Genomic DNA, 21,847 nt, shown 5'->3' on the forward strand with positions numbered 1-21,847 from the left:
TTTCTTGCAGGTGTGTTTACCTAGTCTTTCTCAGTCTAAATTTCCTCATCTATAAATGGAGATAATACTTAACCTCTTGCCTCATAGAGTTGTTATAAGAATTAAATGAGAAGAGTGTAATGCATATGGCTCATACAGATAATAGTTGATAAATACTTTTATTGACATTGATAACATCTAATGAACAAATAGGTTTTTTAAATATGTTGCAAAAAAAAAAAGAAGGAAAGAAATAGAGATGGGTCAATAGTCATTTTCAGACCCATCAGAAGGCTCTGAAAAGGTCTGGAACCTCATTCCTACCCTCCCAACATGGCGGCATTGAGCAAGGTAGAGAAAAGCAATAACCCCTCCCCTACCACAGCTCCCCCTTGCTAGCAGGCATCCACCTGGCTTGAAGCCAACACAATTACCTAGGGGGTGTGGTGGCGAAAGGTAAGAGACAAGAAATACCTCACCCCTGGAAGAGAAGAAGGACACAAGTAATTTATACCCATCTCAACCAAATATTTTCCCCGTTTTATAATGCTGCCATGTTTCTTTCTTTTTCTAATTAAAAAGGAGTATATGCCCATAAAAATGCAAATTTTGTACAAGTACATAAAGTAGAGGAGGGCTGACTAAACTTGAACCGGTTCCCATCAGAAGCTGTAACTTCATTGAAAGAGAACAAGAAGCTTTCATTGTGCTTGACACCTGTGAATAAGATACCTGTGGAAACAAGTTACAATGAGAATAATCCATAATTGCAGAGAAAAACTGTGATTCTTTAAGATACAATTTATGTAAAGCAACCAGCACAGTGGCTAGGAAGGTGTAGGTACTCAGTAAATGGCAACTATTATTTCAAACACCCTTTTCTTAACAGCTCTCTCTGCACAGTGTGCACTACCATGGAATAAACTTAATTGAATAGTGCCCTCCAGAGGCCACTGGGAATTCAACTGTAGGGACAGTTGAAAGTCTTGAAAAAGACCAAAGAGAAACCCAATTTAATTTTCTTGTGTATTTACGCAGAGTCAGCACTCAAGCTTGGTGTCCTAGGATGTCTGGGATGTACTAGAACCTGACTGATTTGTCACCCACCATCAGCCCTTTGCGCAGAGCTTATTTGTTTGCAAGGGATACAAACAAGGACACAGAAATCTGGAAAGTCTAGTTAGGCACCGTGGGAACCGGTGCTGGGAACTGCAAGCCTCCAAGCCACCGGAAACTCCTGTCCCATCCCTCTCTCTCTCTGGGGACACTGTCTCTCAGCCCTGTTCCCTTATGCACGTCCACTCTGTGTTCCTCTAAAGGGACCAGCTTCTTCCTGATGTCTGCCCTTCTGTCCCTTCAGGCATGTGGCTCTGGCTCTCTCAGGACATGATTCCCCCGACCTGATTTGGATTGACCTTTCAGCTCATCTCAAATAGCTAAGCAGCTTGGTCTCTCGCGGGCTTGATTCCAAATTCCCAGGAGACAAAATGATTACCAGTCAAGTCTAGTGGATGGACTTAGTTTATCCATCCCTGTGGGATAGCCAGTGGTGTGTGTGTGTGTGTGTATGTGTGTAGGGGGAGGAGGGGCAGGGCCAGGGTCATATGGTACAAAACATATCTAGCACATACGGAACGTACAGAACTGTGGAAAACATTTCAAAGAGTCCACTTTTCTAATAATGATGAGCTAATATTCATAGAGTTCACCAGGCACGATGCCCTCCAGTAAGAGCTTTGTAAGCACCATCTCATTTAATCCTTACAACCTTCCTTTGTAATTCGATCCTGTTTTCATCTCCCACCTTCAAAAGTAGCTGCTGATAACAATGGTTGTGTATCTTTCAGTAATTTGTCCCATGCATTTTATTCCCACTTTAAAGATGAGGGAACTGATGCTTGGAGAGTCTGCACCAAGATTTAAGCCAGGGCAGTGTGATTCTAAAGCCTGGCTGTGATCTCCCAACCCCACCCCACCTCCCAGTGCAGTCCTGAAGGCAAGGTAGATAATAACATGGCTGATGCAGAGGAAACACCAGAGTGGGTCTCGGTCTTAGGTAGTTGATAATCTGATTAGCGGAGACAAGATTTACATGTGAAATGATTAGTAAATGACATGAGAGTAATTAAGTACTAAATTGTGTGTTGCCACTGTATTCATTTTCTAGTGCTGTGTAACAAGTACCACAAATGTAGAGAGGCTTTGGAGCAATACCCATTTGTTAGCTCCCAGTTGGGTAGAGCAGATGTACAGCCGAGCATGGCAGTGTTTCTCTGTGCTCAGTGTTTCGTGAAATTAACATCAAGGCATTCATTGGCTGAGCTGTCAACAATCTCATCCGAGACCAGGGGACCTCTTCCGACCAGCTCACTGGTTGTTGGCAGAGTTCAGTTTGTTGCAACTGTAGGACTGAGGTCTCTCTATTGTCCTGCTAATGTCAACTAGAGACTAGTTTCAGCTCTGTAGACGTCGCACCATTCCATTGTCTGTTCATAACATGGATATTGCTTTTCTCCAGGTCAGCTGGAGCATGTCTCACTCACTGCCCCTTCTACTACCAGCCAAAGAAAACTTTCTACCTTGAAAAGGGCTCATGTGATTAGGTCAGACCCGCCTGGATCATCTCCCTTTCTTAAAGTCAGCTGTGTCTTATGACATAACCTGATCGTGGAAATACAATTCATCAGATTTACAGTCCTGGTTATGAGGGTGCACACAAGGTAGGAGTGTGTGGGGATCCTGGGTGCCATCTTAGAATTCTGCCTGCTACACCCATGAAGGTAGATTATGTGTGTGTGGGGGGGGTTGGAGCTATTCCCAGGAGGGTAAGAAGGAAAGATTTCATGGAGGGGAATGTGAACTGAGCAGTGAGGAGGTAACTAACGCTACTAGATGTTATAACACCATCAAAACACTGTGTGATGAGCATAAAAATAGACATATAGATCAGAACAAAATGAGAACACCCTAAAATAGAAATATGGGTGTGTGTGTGTGTATATATGTATGTGTGTGTCTATGTATACATCATAATAAATCAAGCTTCACAAATTAATTGAGCAAAATTATTAATAAGTGGTGTTTGGATAATTACACAATTTTGAAAAAATAGATAAATTTTTTTCACTATACATCAAAATAAATGCCACCTAAATTAAATTTTAAATTATAAATATAAATTTAAAATATGATCAGGAAACTTGGTAGAAGAAAAGTTCTGGTCTTTGGGAAGATGGCAATGTCCTAAGATTTGAAAAAAATGTTGTGAAAAGAAATTACAAAAGAAAAAAAACTCAGATTCATCCACAGCAATAGTTAAAACTTCTACATAGTCATTGCAAAAATCTATTATAAGACTCGGGAATTTTAACCACATAGGGAGAAAGGATTAAGATCTATAACATCTAAATGCATATTCCAGATAGTAGACAAAAGACACAAATAGATGATTTAGACAACAGGTAAAAATAAAATAGAAACAAACAAACAAACAAAAAACTAGGGGAAAATGCCCAAGCTCCCTGATCAAATAAATGGAAATTAAAACCATAAAAGTGAGCCATATTTCTATTAATTAAACATAATTTTAAATTACAATACCCAATCATGAAATAGTCCTGGTACACTGGCACTCATACATCTTTGGTCAGAGTGTGATTTGGCAAAACACCCTTTGATATAGTACCTTCAATCCAGGAAATCTGCCTTAAGAGCATGATTCAAAAGAAAAAAAAGTCATGGTCACAAGCATTTTCCATACAGTGTTATGCATAGTATTGAAAAACTGAGAATAAGAGAAAAAGCATGCCTAAATTATCACTGATGATTATGCCTATTGAGACTATTTAATAAGGTGCAACCTGTTTAAATGTGCTAAATGAAAAAGGATAATACAGATTCTTGCATGTAGTATGACTCAATATTTGAAAAGCATTCCTGTGGTGTTAAAGGTGTGGGAAAAACAGCACTTTTATATACTGTCAGAGGGGATACAAGTTAGTGTAACTTCTTGGGTGAAGCAATTTACAATATGACTAAAAAATTTAAAATGTGATTTGTGCGAGGATTCCACTTCAGGAATTTATTTTTCACATAAATGTACATGTACTTTAATGTACAATACATAAAGACACATCAACATAGAATTTCTTGCAGAATTGATGACATAAATAAAAGATCGTACATGAAAATGCCCATCAATTGATGACCAATTAAATAAATCATAATAGAACCATTTGGTAGAATATTATACTGCTTTTAAAAAGAATGGATGTGACATGTTCTGACCTGAAACGATCTCTAAAATTTTTAAGAACAACAAAAAAGATGCAGAGTAGTACGGATTGTGCATCCCTATCTATATAAAAGTGAAATAGAGAACTTAACATATGCTTCCAGAATTCTTAGAAAGATACCCCCAAACTGGTAACAGACTGAGGCCCTGGGGTGCAGCTGGTGGTAGTAACTAGAGAATGGGGTCAGAACTGGGGGTACTTATCACCCACTGTCCTTCTGTTCTATTCGAATGCTTCCCCGTGTGCACACAGTCCTCTAAAATGGAAATAAATACTAAGAAAGGTAGTCTAAAAAATATATTGCGGATGAACAGAGATGGGATGGAAACAGACAAATCTGTTGAGTTAGTGTGGCGGGACTATATTCACATGGTCATGGATTAGATGTTAACATAGAAAAATCAAATTAACTGAGAATTAGTGTAGTAGAATTGCAAGTCTTTCCTTTAAAATGCTATTTCAATGTTTTAATGTTGCCACTGAAATAAATACAGATTAGTATGGGGGGGGGACTGGGTGCCTGCGGAATTAAGTAATAGCTTTATAAATATGTTGCTCTGAAATGAACAAACAGAAGAATAATGAGCCAAAAAGAGCTCACCCAATGGTCCAGGGAGAAGGCGGTTAGCAGGAGGAATGACAGGAGAGGGGCCGGGGTATCTGTGTTTGGGGGGGGTGGCTGGCCAGATCACCCCATGGCATGACTTTGGGTTCAGACCTGGGAAGCAAGGAGGAGGAACTGGGAGAGCTTAGGAAGGGGATCCAGCCTGCAGAGCCCGAGGAGACCAGCCTTCTGGAGAGCCAAGTGAGGAGGAATGGTGGGCACGGGGTTGATGAGAAGCATCTAGATCCCACAAATCTCAAAGAAGACATTTCCTTAAGAGGACAGGGATAAACTCTGTCTTTGAGATGACTGCTCTAGCAGTGTTGACTTCTCAAGCCTCATATCTATCTATCTATCTATCTATCATCTATCTATAGGATATATATTATATACATCCAATAGATGTGTTTATTTAATGCATGCATTAAATTTTTGTACTAGTATATTATGTACATTATAAAATATATATAAAAAAGTATTTTAAAAGAGACATCTCATGTGAAGTGCTTAATATTTAAAACTTTTTTCACCTTTAGTAAAATAAATGATATAAAGCAAATGTTACTCTTAGGAAAAGCTATACAGTTAAGTATACTTCAAGACTGTGAAATACTTTACACTCTGGGATGTGATCATTCACAAGTATGGTTGAAGTTCAGATAAATGGATGTTGGGTTTAAGGGCTGCCATAGTTGAAGATATCTCACAAGGATATGTAGACCCCAGTGGAAGAAGGGCAGCATTTCATCAATGATAATATCTATTTTCCAACCCTATCCACCATTTGTACTAAGGTTTCGGTTTGAAAGTTTGTGTTAATTTTTAACTTAGTTGAGCTTTCTTGCAAAGTTGTCAAAAGGTACAGTCTTTTAAAATAGTTTTTAAACACATAAATTCTTGAAAATTCTTTGGTAGATTTAAAAAAATAGAAAATTTTGCTTTCAAGATTTCAAATATACATATGAAATATTTGGTTGACAAATAGCATTTTTTTGTAAAAAAAAAGTCACATAAATAGGAAACATTTTCAAAAATCCATTTTGAAAATGCTCTTTCCGTAGCATGAGTTTCTTTGAAATAGCAGTTATTCTCTTACTGATGCAACATTATCCTGACATTGGAGAAACGGGTTATGAGTGTTTGGTCTACAAAAACAGCCTCCAGGAAGCGGGTCACTGAAAACTACTTGTTTTCATAGATGAGGTGGGCCAATTTCAAACACTCGTCTTTTTTGTAGAAGAGAAAGCACACAGTTTTCTTTAAGTGCGAGGACTCTTAAGTGCTGTGTCTCAAGATAAACATCAGACCTCTGGCAAAACATTATCATGATTATCCCACATCTTATTACAGAGAAGAGTAAAAATCCAACTGATTTTAAAGGTTGTTATTTTTATAAAATTAACCATACTGATGACATTCGCTGGCATTTCTGTCTTCTGTCTTCGCTTCTAGCTTCTTTGCTGCGTTAACTCTCCCAGGACCAATAACTTAATCAATTTCTTGTTCTGGCCTATTTTTGTAACCTTACTCTGAATTCTTTTTTATTCTAGTTAAAGCAGCTGTTACCTTACATAATTTTCCCATAAAGCATTATTTTAACTAACAAAGTCATTGACTTTTGAAAATATATCTTTTTTGGTATCTCTTTCCTTTAGTGACTCACAAATAAGTAGGTGTTCCATTTCATTACTGAAACAGAATCGAGCAAATACCCTTATTTGGAACATGTGAGAAACAGCAGTACTTTTTTCCAACTGCCTAGCAAACCTCCCACACTGCACACTGTTTCTTTAAAATTTGAGCAGTGTTTCTGTGCATCTTCCAACAGAATTTGCTGACAAAATCAGACATTTTATTTTGCAGTTATATTGTTTTCCATGGGTTATCTTGGCTATTTTGACTGCATTAGGAAGAATGAGGGTTTTCTTAATGATGTGACTTTTTGCCTTAAACAAGTAAGAGAAATTCCAGATAGGCTTCTAAATATTCAGTTTAGTAGAATTCTGGACTAGATTTAGTACGGCATGATTTTAAACATTGCTAAAATATTTAAAACTATTTGTATTCATGTGGTGGATCTTTAGATTTTAAATATCTTCCTAATTATGATGGCCTCATACCATCATTAAGTATTATCTCAAGGTACAATCTATGCTTACGGTGATGATTTTCTTTAATGATAAGGGCCAGAAATTTATATTTCACATTGTTTCTTGTAGTCTCAAATTTTAATTTTTTGTCTGACTTCTTGTCAACCTGAATAGATTGTCATAGTTTTACCATATACTGTGGCTGAGCCTATATCAGTGGTAAGAAGGGTCAACTCAGCCATTTTCTTATGGTTGGCCTACACCTGCATTAATTATGTTATTTTTAATCCTCTTTTTCTTTCCCCTGAAGAATTTTAGTTTATCTGTCCATTTGGTGAAGTTTAATTTAACTAAAATGAAATAATTTAATCCATAAACCTATTTCACTGAGACTACATAAACTGTAGTTCCTTGAAATAAGTCAAAAAGTGAATTAATCAGTGGGGGGGCGGTGTCTTTGTGGATCATCCTTTCTTCCCTCAGGACAAATCACATACCACACAGGACACAGGACCTTTTGATATATGGACTGAGTAAGGATGCCAACGTCAACCATATCTAAAATATTCGTCAAGTTCAATTTCTCATTTTTTTTAAGATAAATAATGTATCTTGGGATGCTAATAAATTTTTCACCTATCTCATGGATCTTTCTGGGCATCCCACTGGGCAACAGATCTTCCAAAGCACGAACCGTCTCTAGTGACTGCCATTCAAGTCCTCTCTGCTCACTCTGCTGGGTCAGACAAGGACTTCACAGGAATGGACATCTGGACTAAATAAAGCCCTTGAGTCAGAAAAAACCTCAAGACTTGCCATGCAATTTGACAGAGACCTGTACTTAACAGAGCCTGAATTTTTAAGAAGGACACCCACTCCTTCTTCTCCCCATAATAGTTCAGCTTCCCTCGGGGACATTTGTGAAAGTATATCTGTGATCACAAAAGTCAAAAAAGTTTCTTAGTTAATCCTGGCCCCATTTAAACGGCCTAACCTTCAAGTCAGGCCCAAGGGCTGAGAAAACATGCATTTCAGCTATCAAAACAGGCTGGCCCTCTGTCTCCCTTCCCCTCTGCAAAAGGAAATGGGCTAAATTTAAGTCCAGGAAACATTGTAAATGGTAGAATCATCCTTTCTCTGGTGAAGAAAGAGCTCTGAACGAAGTAACTGTGGGGCGAGTCAGCTCTTAGATCATTGCTGATGTCCCTGCATTCAGGTTTCTGTGGCTCTGAGATGCAAAGAACCTGGACACTCACACCTTTGAATGTTGCTTTGTGCATTTCAACAAAGATAAGCCTGATCATCCAAAAAGCCACTAGGAGTCACATCTTCATAACCATTTTAAATAGAGTATAACAAACTCACCCCTCAAAATCTTTGAAGGAAGACCAGATTTCAAAGAAGATTCAATGAAGAAATCTATATAACTGTTAAAACCCATGTTTTATTATAAATTGTACCAAAGAGAGAGCTATACATTCTTGGGTCCTGAAAATTATCAGATTTTATTCCCTTCCAGGAGGAGGCAGCAACTCACAGGTGAACACCAAAAGACAGGAATTTCATGCCTTTTAACTCCTGTGCTTGGCAAACAGGTTGATTATGAACAGCTGAGCCAGGCCATGCGTTACCTGCATCTGCATCACAAGAATGAGAGGGACCAGGGCCAAAACAGGTGTCAAAGCTTGGAATTCAACGACCTTTTGGAAAAGAAAGACTTGAGAGTCATTTAAGGGCATCTGGTGCTCAAAATGAGAGAATAAAAACCTTATTACTTATTTAATACCTGGACATAAAAAATGAGCAGAAGTCAAGAAATGGCTGAAAATGGCCCAGGAGTGCCCTTGGAGAGGAGAAGGCCATGAAGTCAGGCCAGTAACACTGTAATCCCAACTACGATGCTTTTGTCTTTTTTCTCTTTATGGTTTACAATTACAATTACGACAATTTCCAAAAGTAATGCTAGAAGTTTCAAAGCCAGTGTCTTAAGTGGGAGATTGGGGTTTTCCATCTCCCATGGCTGAAGTCGGTCACCCAGTGGAAGCTCTGATGGGTACCAGAGGGATGAGGACACCGGGATGAAATGAAAGAGCATCTCTGGATGGTGCTCTGGAACCTCGATCCCTTTTAAATCATGGGAAGTGCCTCCTTTAGTGTAATCTCTTTCCTCCTGAGGACAAGCAGACAGTGAAATGCTGCTCTCTAAGTGGCTCTGGACATTGCCTGTGGGCTGTGATTGAGGATATGCCAAAGTTGCCAGTTTTCCCCCAAAATCCACCCCATTGGCCAGTGTAGTGTTTGTTGTGGCCCTGCTCTCCACTTTCCTTGAGGCTTTCTGATTTCAGGAGGATTGAGTTAGACTGGGGAAGGCCAACTTCCTCTACCATCCATCACAAAGAGCCTCGCACAGTGGGTTAATCAGATCATGACTCATTGACTTGTGGGAGACCCGAGGACCAGGGCTGGGAGTGTTAGGAGGAGACACCATGGGGTCGGGGGGGGGGGCAGCATGAGGACACCAGGCACTGAGTGGAGAGAGATGGCACCTGAGTCACTTGCTGCTCAGGGATGGCTCAGATGCTGCCATTCTAGAAAGAGCTCTGAAACCTGAAAACACCATCCTAACAGCACAGATGAGAAACCCACACAGCCTAATGAATAATAAACTTGACTAAAATTCCCAGCACTGTGCTCAACTACAGCCACAAGATGGCAGGCAACAGTGGAAGATTCTCCACAGCCTTGCCCAGGAAGCGTTCTGCAGACCTGAGGGAAATCAAGCTCCCACTGTCCAGTCCAACAGCTGGCCATCAACGATACATTCATGAAGCTGCTATAAGTTAAACTCTTGTTGAGAGAAGGAAGGTTCTAGATGTAATTTTACCATCCATTTAGAGAATGGGGTAGAAAAATGTAGAAAAACTTGATTTCCTATTTGTTTTTACTGTCAACAGTAAACTGTAAAAAAACAAATCTAATTTCATTGGTTACTGTTTGTAGTGTTGAAGAAAAAGTTCTAGAATTTGAGTCAGAGGGCCTGAATTCTAGTCCTTGCTCTTTTCTTAAGAAGGTCCTTGACTCCAGGAAGCCATGCCCTAGAGCCTCAGTTTCCTTCTTGGTTGGACTTGGATGAACTCTGGGATTCCTTCCAGAAACCAGTCATGGAATGAAATAGCATGTGGGGAAAGCAGACTAAGAACGAAGTGGGCACAAACGTAAGGTCCTGCAATGCTTCATTTCCATGGCATCCTTGGGGAATGGGCTGTTCCACATGACGAGTTTTCCAGATAATTGAATTTTAAATGCTGAAACTTGTTTTCCTTTTAACCTTCTGTAATGGAAATCTTTCTAAAGTGTATTACACGCTTCCCAGGCTTCTTCAAAAGCAAGCTAAATATAGTTTAACCTTGCCTGAATGTCTCTAGGTCAACATGATGTCACCTCTTACTATATATACAGTCCTGAATAGAGCACCGGTGCCTTTGGGCATATTCAGGTAGGCAGGACGCTCATGCTAAATGGCCCCAGAGACTATATTATAAAGGTATAATTGGCAATTCTTCCTTTCTGTATCTCCTACATCACTACCTGCAGTCATTTCTCCAAGTTACACCTTCTAGCAGCATTTGACACTCGGTTTAAAATCTGCTATAACCTAGAGAGAACTCAAGGTTGCTATGGGTAACCGGAGTCTGAGCTTGTAACAACCCTAAATTTAATTTTACACACAATTTAAAGGCAACGGGTACTATGCTGAAGGTTACTTACTTGTGGTCAGGGCTGATATTCAGTTAGTCTGCCCAGTCTGTAATGTAATGTTCCTATGCCAGTTGGCCAATTGCCCAGAGCCCCTTGGACCCTCCAGCCAGCTTAGCACCCTGACCTGTCTCCTAGGATCATGCACTTCTCACGTGCTGGTAACTCAAAGGTGCACTCTGGCTCCAGGACCCTGTTCCTGCAGGGAACCAGCATCCTTTCCAATTGGCGGGTACCCATGCCATCCCAATTGCCCAGTACTTGATATCACCCTGGTTTCAGGGCTGCAGATTATTCTCTTTCCTGATGAGTGCATGGCTAAAGTTTGAGGCTCTCCTCTGTCCCTCCAACTCAAAGGCCTCTTCTCGGTTGCATGCTGTGCTCTGGGTTCAGATGGCCTGAGGCTGACCAGGACGGGTGTTAAAAGTTAGCTTTGACTGAACATCTACCATATGCCAGATGCCTCTTCAGTACATTAACTAAATCATCTTATCTAATCCACTAAATGACCCTATTGGGGAAATAGCATCAACCTCCTGTGGCTGAGGTAACTCGCCCAAAGTCACACAGCCAACACGTAGGCCTGGAAGCCAGTCCCATCTTTCCGAGCTCCATGTTCTTTGCACTATGCTCCTCTCCTGTTTATTAATGTACAAAAAAAGTGTATATTAATGTACAAAAAAGTCCAGTCATGGTTCACATCCTGGAAAATACATTTTAAGTGAAACATGGGCCCTTTTACTTTTCAGAAAAGGCTACTTGTTTTGTTGTGTGGGTTATGTTTTAATTAATTCCATATTTTGTTACCAATTTGGAACAATCTGTCCTCAGGGAACAGATCTGGTTTACTTATAGAAAGCTGGCTGAGGGAGGGAGGGACTGGGGTTACAAAGTATTCCTTGTAGGAAATCATCTAAAAAACCTTCTCAGTTCTCCCTCCACCATACAAAAGTAAATTGAACATTCCAGAAAAATCCCATCTTCCCTAGAGTAGGTATGATTAGAGCTTGCAAATAAACACTTTCCTCTGTGTGTTACCAGCTGTGCCTGCAAGATGGGGCTGTTACCTCTGAAAAGAATAAGAGGCTCCCAGAGCTTGCAGGGGCCGGCAAGTTTACAGATCGACTCTAAGCTAATTTTTAAAATAAGCAAACCATGACCTCATCTTTCACATTTTGCACCTGCTCCTCCCACACGTAACACACCCACAATTTTCAGGGTGTCCTCTTCCAAAAACATCCACCACGCTCTCTAGTTCCCAGAGTAACTCTTGTCAGGGTGGAAATAGCCCAAATAATTGACTAGCCATAGGTGACAGGGTCAAAATGCCAAATGTATTAGTTTGCGAGGGCTGCCATAATAAAGTACCATGAGCCAAATGGCTCAAGTGACAGAAATTTGTCTCACGGTTCTGGGGCCTAAAAGTCTAAGATCAAGGTGTTGCCAGAGCTGTGTTCCCTCTGAGGTACCAAGGTGGAATCTCTTCCAGGCCTCTCTCCGAACTCCTGATCGTTCCTTGGCTTGTGGCAACATAACTGCAATCTTCACTTGGTGCTCTCTATGTGTGCATGTCTGTGTCCAAATTTGCTGGAGGACACTAGTCCTCCTGGATTAGGGGCCCACCCTACTCCAGGATGACCACATCTTAACTAGTTACATCTGTAAAGAAGGCCACATTCTGAGGTACTGGGGGGTTTAACACTTCAAAATATGAACTTGGTAATGGGGATTAGGTGGGTGGCTAGAAGACACAGTTCGAGCCACAACATCAGCTAAGGTAGTTTTGAATTCAAAATCAAACTCAAGAGAAGGAGCAGAATGGATTGCCCAAAAGAGTGCCTCATATTATAATTCCAAGTGATGGTGTGGACAACTAACATATCATATTGGTGGGGTGGCGTGGGGTGTGATGTTAGTACTCAGACACCCGAAATCTTATGCTTACAAGTAAGGGGATACACATTAATTGAGGTTGCTATTTGCAGAGATACACTGGGGTCTCTACAAAACCCTAATTTGTATTCACCAGTTTTTAGGACAAAACCTACATAGGTATGTGGAAAAATTTAGTGTTGAAGGAAACCTTTAGCCAGTTACAGAGTGAAAAGGAGCATCTTGAGAACATTCAAAACACTTTAAATTCCCTGATAACTTAATCGCAAAGTGCTTCTAGCCCTAAAGTTCTGCTTAGATATGTTTGCCAAGCGGATTCTATATTAAAATTGGGTTTCCTTTTATAAGATGGAGTGGGGGGCTTCTGTTTTCCTTGTCAGTTTGGGTAGGGGGAAGACTTACAGTGTTCTAGTCATTTTCTTCGCTGGTGTCCGCCGTTAGACTGAGGAGGTATTTTGTGAAGCTGAAAACCATCCGTGAAATTAAGCACCAGACCACGTAGCAAGGACCAGCGTATAGCTCTGGGGCTGAGCTGAAGTATAGCACAGGAGACAGGAGCACAGACTATGGTGGCAGATCTCTGGTTCTGCCTTGGGCAAGTTACATGGCCTCTGTAGCCAAGGTTTCTCATCTAAAGCTGTCCTTTATAGCGTTGTGGTAGGTATAAAATGAGATAGCAGATGGCAGAATGTCCACTATGGTAGCAACTGCTCAATCAGTGGTACTTCTTATAATTGCACCAGAGAACTAGGGAGGGAATCTTGGAAAATGGAGCTAGTCTCCTTTTGTCTTGTCAACTTCTTGGTTGTATGAGCACTGGGAGCCCAGGACTCTAGGAGTCCTTCCTCATTACTTGATTCACTTTCATACTTCTCTTGAAGACCAACCAGCGGGTCCTGGTCTTTTCCTTCTATCACCCCTGCATCTCTGAGGCTTCTGGGGAGATGTCACCATCCAGCATACACACATGACTGTACCATCAGAGAAAGGAATTTCAGAGTCATGACTGTTCACTAGTGAAAAAGTTAGTTTGGGAGATTTACTTCCTCAGCTGTGGAAAATTTCCTTATTTTCTGTATTCTTGATGTTCTGGCATTTGGGGCCTTCCTTGATCCCAGAGAGACTGACCCTCCCAGGGTTTAGCCAATTCCTAGAAATAGCAAACAACTCCCCTGAGAGTGTGCCTTTGATATACAAATCAACCAATCCAGAGCCCACACCCCAACTCTCTCCTTTGTCAGACTCTCATACATCAAGACAATATTGCCCCTAAGTCATCCCAAGCCAAGTACTAGACAATCGGAGACCATCCTATAGCTCAGAATCTGCTGAAATTATTCAAACTACCAAATCCTAAGATTGCTCAGAGTAGCTACCATGCTTCACCCAAACCTTCCCTTGAAAACCCCAATAAAGGCTTTGGGCCATGTTCTCCCTTCTTCTCCCCCTGCCTCCTGACTAACACTGCTGCTTCTCCATGAAGCCCTGAAGGGTGTGCTCTTCCTCCTATTTCTAGGGATCTGTGAGTGTAAACTTCTTCCCTTCTGACAGTCATTTTCCTGTCTGCGTGTCTTATCATACTTGATTAAAACAAATCCCAGGTACATCTGAGCATAACAATTAGCAATCTCACAGACCTGTTTCCCAACCTTTTGTCCTATTTCCATTCTCCAAGCTCCTTGACTTCAGCTATTTCAGTCCAGATGCCCACTGACCACATCCATCCAAATATCTCTTCCTGACCACACAGAAGTGGAATGGTGTGCTGGATCAGGTACCACCCCTAGCTGGGAGTCAGAAGAGAGAGACTGAGTGTCTCAGCTCTGCCAGTTATCACTGTGACATCACGGGAACACTGCTTCACCTCTGTGAGCTTCTAGAATGATAAAACCAGCTCAGGTGGGTCATATGAAATGTTTCAGAGATTCACTCCTAATACATTGGCATAGGCAGCTGCAGTTAACCTCCCTCCCACCCTCACTCCATCATCCCAACACACTTACTCAAGGTCTCAAAGCTAAAATTGCTAGAAGACCTATGGAGAGAACCCAGAATCCCAGACGCGGACTGCTTCCCCTTACCACACCATATTTGCCTCGTCCTTGGAGCCTCCATTAAGGAGCCTAACAGATATGAGAAAACTTATCCAGTATGGAAACACTCTTCCAAATCCTAAAGATCTAGCAACCTCTTGGATAAGAAACTCCTAGTCTTTGCAAACGCTCTCCATATAGAATAGTCATTGTGAGGCTAATATTTTATTGAACACTGTGTATTAAACATAGGGCTAAGCCCTTTATATGCATTATTGTATTACATTGGTTCAGTAGTGTTATTATTCCCATGTCACAAACAGGGAATCCAAGGGTAAGAGGGATGATTTTTCCAAGGTCAACCAGCTTGTAAGTGTGGGAGCCTGAGGAGGTAGCACTAGTTGTATGGTTCCAGAGCAGGAGATCTTGGCCATTGTGCTCTCCTACTGGATGTCCCCTCCCTGCTCTTCCTTCTGCCTCTGCATCCAAAGCAGCTCCCCTCAAAGCTGACAGCTGCAAATGGTGGGGGCTCTCAGTGGCAGCTCTGGGAGGGCTGCCTCAAGCTCCATGTTGATCCCTGCTTCTAACCCTGAGGACTCAGCCACCAGGGTCTGGAGATCACCTTCTCAACACCAACGAATATTACAGTGGCCAGTCCTGTTTCTTTTCTAAGAACACTTTCTAATTTTAAATAGAATAATTTCTCTTCAATACCCCTCCTTGAAAATGAAGCTTCTCCCAATAACTGCCAGTTCAGGACCCAGCCATGAGCCAAGAACATCTCTTCAGTCAGATAGGCAACCCAAAGAGAATACTGGTGAGATTCTACTGAGTAAGTACTCACACATGCCAGTCAGCCCTGTGCTATGACTATTCCATGCACTGGTTCATTTAAACTAAGACCACAGTCTATGTGCCTGATGACTTCTTGTTGCCCCTCCATGCCCACTCTTCCCCATTCTCTACCCTGCCCTCTGCCCCAGGTTTACACATGTGGACAGTCCCCATGGGCTCCCTTGTCACTGGCTTCTGGCTGGTTTCTGCCAATGGAAAGCTCTGGTAGAAGACTGAAGGGAAGGAGAAGATTAAACTTAAGATACTTCTGCTCTGGCTTCTTCCCTTCAGGATCTCCTTGGGTTAGATGTCTTCCTCACTCAAAGGTCATCATGATTCTCAAGGTGACCCTCTCTTCATGATTCTCTTCTCTTGGGACAGAGAAGCCGTCCTCACAGGAGCCCCTGAAGGCTTGACAAAAGTTATGCACCTCAGAATATCTTCAAACTTCTCTTTTCTTGTCTCTTCCACATATAACCATTACAAAAACCCTGGTGTGTAAAGGGTTAACACAGCAAATTTGGGGTATTCAACCCGTGTCCATTCTAAAGAAAGAAGTGGTTCTTGACTAACTCCTGGGAGGTAACCTCTATGCCCTTGGGATATTCTGCCTGATACCAGATAGTTTATGCTAATAATGTGATTTATGGCAGGGGCATTGGGCCAAGTGGCATTAGTTTGAACTCTGGAAGGACTGGACACTGAGTAACTAAGGTCAGCTTCACAGGCACTCCATGTCTGGGTAACTAACCTCCAAGAAAAACCCTGGTGCCGAGGCTCATGAACTTTCCTGGTTGACAGTACTCCACAGATGTTGTCACACGTCACTGCTGGGAGAATTGAGCCCTTCCCAGGACAACGCTACTGGGAGGGACAACTGGGAGCTCACACCTATTCTCTCTCCTGGACCCCACATTGTGTACCTTTGACCTTTGCTGATTTTAATCTGTGTCTTTTCACTGTAATAAACTGTATCCCTGAGTTTTTCTGTGTCCTCTGAATCCTTTTAGTAAATCACTGAGGCTGAGGGTGGTCTTGGGGACTCTGAGTCACCTGGGAAACTACAGTCCAATCATAACTTACTGCCATGATGGGCGGCCATACAGGTGAAAAACAGAAATATGCTCATCATCAAGTGGATTTTCCAGGATGGGAAAACTGGGGGCAAGGGCAGGGGTGCCTGGTGGTCTAAAGATAGTTCTAAGTATCTCAAGGGGCTTCTGGACTATGAGTCTGTGAGTAAGGTGACATGGGACAGGCAGATAGAAATACATCCAGGACCCAACCTTTGGTGCTCCAACTAGAGGGGAGATGCTGGGTTGAGAGGAAGAGGGTCTAACTCAATGTGACATTTCTTTTTTTTTTTTTACCATTATATTTCCAAATATTTACTTTTTAAATTTTTTAAAAAATTATTTTAATTCAATCAATTAAATTGTTTTCAGAGGTACAGGTTCAATATGACATTTCTCATACTCTTGTGTCATGTGCCACTTCTTTTATTTCTAACCCAAACGTCCGGAAAAAAGAAAATACTCTGAGTCTGAGTCCTCTAAGAGAGAATGAAACAACAAAAGAAAAATACAAATACCACAATCCTTCAACTTAGTGTATTTTCCCTTTATAGGATAAATTGCCATTGGCTTCCTACCAGAGTAGGTCTTGTAACCCTCTGTAGCTACAGCCTGGAGCAGCAGACATTAAGTGAGCCACAGGGGTCCCCCATCCAGCCCCTGTGCCAACTCCCCCACTCACCTGGCCCCACTGACATCAACTCCGACCATCAGCTGCCCGTTCAGTGAGAGGATCTCATCTCGCAGTCGGACCTTCCCGCTCTTCCCTGCCGGGCTGTTCTTCCTCAGCTCTGTCACCCAGATGCAGCCAACGTCCAGTACGGGGCCCTGATGGGTCTTCCTCTTTTTGCCCCCTCTGCGCTTTTCTCCATAGTCCCCGAAAACAGGGATGTTCCCAAAACTGAGGCCCACAGTCTCTGCGTCCCCCAGCTCCCTGGTGAGGTACACAGTGCAGATTTCCATGCCTGGGGGGCTGTGGTCAGGTGGGACCGTACTCTCATCCACAGCAAAGTTCAGCTGGATGTATTCCTGCAGCTTCTGGATGGCCGCCTGGCAGAGCCGCTGCTCTGGGCCATCCCCACCCTCCCGCAGGCTGTTCTGCAGCCACTGGTAGAGGAGGGGCAGGTGCAACATGGCATTGTCCTGGGTGATGGGCATGGTGCTCACTCCCAGACACCAACATCATGAGAGGACCTGCTTCTGGGGGCTGGACCCTGGAAGGCCCCATGTCCCTTGGGAACCCTGGCTGTCATCAGCTTTGCCTGTGTTCATGTTCAGGCTGGCAGATGAGCCTAAAGGATGCCTACTTGAGACTGGGCTGTTTGCTTTTGCAAGAGGAGGACCGGACACAATTAGAACCACAGTGGGATAATTGCTGTGCCTGGAGTGCTCACCAAGAGAAGGACGGAAGTGTCTGACAAGTTCTTGCTTGGTTCCTTTCACAGTGGGGCCCATGCAAATGACCCAGAAATGGGGTATGCCTCCAGCAGCCAAAGCATGACCTCACCTGGTCCCATTTATGCCTGGAAGAGGAAAAAACAAAAAATTTGGGTCACAACTGTGAGCCCTCTGATACAGAACACATGGCCTCATGTAATACAGAAGGACTACGTTTGCTTTTTTGAGCCAGGAAACTCATGCCTCTCCTCATTCCCCAGCTAAGATCCCTCCGCTCTGTATACACAGACATACTGACAGACACAGACACACAGATATACAGATGCACACGTACATACACACCCTTCCCCCAGACAGAAACCTCTGGAACAATGACTTTCCCCAGGAAGTTTTCCTGATCATCAGGGAAATAAGATGACTTTTTTCTAAGACAACTCCCATCAAACTCATATCCAACCAGAAGGCTATGTGAAAGACTCCTTAGAAGACTGTTAGAGGGGTTCTGGACATATGTAAGAGCTTACATTCTTAGGGAGTTAAAATCTATGTCCATTTGTCTTGATCAGCTCAACTGCATACACGGGAAGGCTCTCCACTCCAGGACTGACAATGATGCCAAGAAGAGGAAGAGCCAATCAACAGCACAGAGAGGTTCGGGCTCTGGCTTAGGACAATACCCATCCTAAGCTCAGCCATCATTCCATCTTCATCACGTAGCCTCAGAGGGGATCATGTCCCTATGCACCCTGCAGCTATTAGTCGCTTCTCCTCTTTTCTTTTGGTAAACTGTTGCAACTGATCTACTCTTAGTCCAACCCCAAAGCTATCTCCTCCAGAGAAATGTTTCTCCATGCTTCTGGGTGCAGAGACTTGGCCTCTCCTTGGCTTTCCCTTGACCACACTGCTTAAAGCAGTGATGCATCCCCCTTGCATTGCCAGCTGCAACAGGCAGGGTCTCCCCCATGAGAGCTGGCAGCAATCTGGCCCCCGCTGAATCCTGTACAGTGCCTGGCACACAATACATCCCCACAATGAAAGGCTAATTGAATTCCATTGCCAATCCACCAAAGAAAATGTTTACCTCCATCTTTCGTAAACACAGAAAAATGACTCTTCATTCTCTTCTCTGAATTTCACTTTTGCCCAGAGAAAGTCAACATAAACTTGCCATCTAAGATGGAAAACATTCTCTAGCTTTCTCAGGAAGTAGATTTAACAAGGAATAATAATAAATGGGAGAGGTGTCAGAAGGCATGTCAATAATACATGGACTTATTACTCAGTAACCATAAAGAAATTTCCAACATAGCAAGTTTTGAGCTTCCAAAGAACTTGAGTGCCAGCTATTAATTGGTTCCAAATAAATCAAAAGCTTAGCAAATATAATCTACATAATCACATGCCTATTAAAAAAGAAACGCAAGATCAAAGAAAAGATAATCCACAAATGTACAAAAACTGAATGTTCCCCTTGGCCAAAACAAGTAACACCTCTCGCTGCAAAGTGACTCCACACAGACATATTAAAATCTTATGAATAAATCAAAATATTTTCCATCAGGCCTAGCAATCTTTATGAGTCTCCATTTTCTCATCTGTAAAATGAGAAAGTTAAGCTAAGTGATCTCCAAGGTCTGGAGAGGTCCTCAAATACAGTGACAGTGTCTCATTCATTGGTGTACTCCCTATCCCAGCACAGTGTCATCAACTTGTAGACTCTCAATCATTTAAAACAATTTTTTAAATACCCTGTAAATTACAATTTTAATGGTCAATGATTCAGGATATTAGTCATAGTTCAGATGGTTGCATACATATGAAAACAGGGTAAACATCTTGGGCAAGTTGCTCTTTAAATAAATCTGATCGAAGAAAACCCTAGAGAATTTTTCTTCTTGCTGTCAACTTGTATTCATTCAATACATATTTCCCGAACATCAATTAAAAACCAGGCTTTGAACTTGGCACTGAAAATATACCATCAATAAGGCAAATTCCTCGCCCTAAAGGAATTCATAGTCTATTGGGGAGATGCCTAAATAAGGGAAACCAGTGTGTAATAAGTTTATGACAACTCTCTTAACAGAATTGACAAAGGTACATTCCTGGAAGCCATGTTTGTGTAATATAAGCCCCCCAGCCCCTGGTGATGGCTCCAGAGCTGGGGATCTCATACAAGCTGGAACACAGTTCTTCCCTGAGAACTAAGCACTAGGACCGAGAGAGAGGGAGGGTCTAGTCTTGAAGAGAGCTATAACTTTTGAACTAGGGGCTCTGGATGGCAATGTTCTACCTGCTGTAAACTGAGTAGCAAAGTAGCAAGGAAAGCCACCCTTCCAAGAAATAAAATAAAATTAATTAGGAGAAGGCAGAGGTGCAAGACTCGGGAGAGAACACTCTGGTTTCTCCACAGTATTCCTGGAAGAGGAAAAAACAAAAAATTTGGGTCTTAGTTTCAGACACCCTAGATAGGGCTGCATTGTTACCCTCCTCTTCAACCCGAATGACTATATCAATCCTTACATTAAATTACATTTAAAAAATTTAACTACTTAGGAAAAAAGAAGAAAGGTAAAGCAAAACTAAACTAAAAAAACCCTTTAAATGAAAATAAACTTTACCTTGAGTTGTTTCCTGCACTTTGCAACTCAAAAGTTGTTAATAGGCTAGAGGTGAGCAAAGCTGGTTGGCTCAACATGGAGCAGGGCCAGGAGATATCATCCTGGGAGCCCACCCTCTGACTGTGAATGCTGTGGGGGCAGGGAAGGAGTTTTCAGAAAAGGAAAAATTATTTCAAGATATTTAGTCTTATTTTGGTGTTCATGGACTATATAACTTTTTGAAATCCATGCCTATCATTGGGAATTTTCCAGTAATCCTTCCAGCCCCCTGTTCCATCAAGTCTTTTTCCTGTTTCTATAAACAAGGGGAATAGAAGCATTCCAATCTACTACAATGATTTGAAATGACTCAGGGCATTAGAAAAGATACACAATTTTGCAATACTATAAAATGAGTGGTTCTTTCACAACATCCAATGAAACATTCCAGTGAACAAAACATTGACCCAGAGAAGATTCAGAAGAACAGAAACCTGCAACTAATTACAAATACAACCTCCCTCAGTGGCTGACCTGTGCAGAGGTCTAAATGCTTCTCATCTTGAAGATCAATTTCAACAGGGAGCAGAATTTGTAGACATGAAGGTCCACTGAATGGTCCAGTTCACTTTTGTCTATCATACATAATTCTCCAATTAGAGTCCCATCTCAAAGCAAACAACCATGATAATTTAAATTAATTTTGACTTGCCTGAAGCTGACAGCCTTAGCCATTCAAAATTTAAAATGAATGCTTCTTAACAGATTTTGATACTGTGTTTAGACTCTACCAACTTTCTCAGATCCTCTTTCAGTTACATTATGCATGCACAGCAGGGCAATATCACCCACAAGGGGGTGAAAAGTAGTTCTGGATTGAGGAGGCCAACAAATCTTAGATATTGTAATGGCTAATGCCTGCCTACAAAGTTCAATCCTATATGACAGAATCTTACCCCTTAGTACCCAATATTTTATGTTAGAATTTAAATTAAATTAAGTTTTTTCTCCAGGGTGAGGAGAGCAGGAAATTAATGCAAAAGATGGAGAAACACTGAATGAAGTGAAACCAATCATCTGGCCGAAGTCACAGCCCCAGAGTCACCTGAAGTCCACGGGCTAACTCCTGAAACTGGCAGGGGGTTGCACAAAAGGGTCCTTGGGTTTATCTAGACCTTATTCAAAGACAGATTCACACTGGGCTATCTTGTACTAACTCCTCGCGATTGTCCTGAATTCTTGATGTCCTCCTATTCTGTACTCTGCTAAGTTCCAAGTTCCTTAGTCTTCTT

General features: G+C 41.9%; 1 protein-coding gene and 1 long non-coding RNA gene across 3 annotated transcripts in view; both read right to left on the reverse strand.

Annotated features, from left to right (window-relative positions):
- Positions 1-14,400, reverse strand: part of LOC112820313 (uncharacterized) — a 34,220-nt gene extending 19,820 nt beyond the window's left edge. Inside the window, exon 1 of the long non-coding RNA XR_003207096.2 lies at positions 14,255-14,400. This is a non-coding gene — a long non-coding RNA (uncharacterized lncRNA). The remainder of the gene's footprint in view (positions 1-14,254) is intronic.
- The window catches only part of PDZD2 (PDZ domain containing 2), a 339,767-nt gene that overhangs the window by 194,645 nt on the left and 123,275 nt on the right, over positions 1-21,847 (reverse strand). For both annotated transcript variants that reach the window (XM_073891061.1, XM_073891060.1), the window contains exon 2: positions 17,240-18,080. In XM_073891061.1, the coding sequence (XP_073747162.1) occupies positions 17,240-17,715 (476 nt within the window). In that variant the 5' untranslated portion in view covers positions 17,716-18,080. The remainder of the gene's footprint in view (positions 1-17,239; positions 18,081-21,847) is intronic.

The sequence above is a fragment of the Callorhinus ursinus genome, unplaced genomic scaffold (genome assembly GCF_003265705.2).
Source record: "Callorhinus ursinus isolate GAN/ISIS: 27379988/994484 unplaced genomic scaffold, GSC_fseal_2.0 scaffold3, whole genome shotgun sequence".
In the NCBI taxonomy this organism is placed as follows: Eukaryota; Metazoa; Chordata; class Mammalia; order Carnivora; family Otariidae; genus Callorhinus; species Callorhinus ursinus.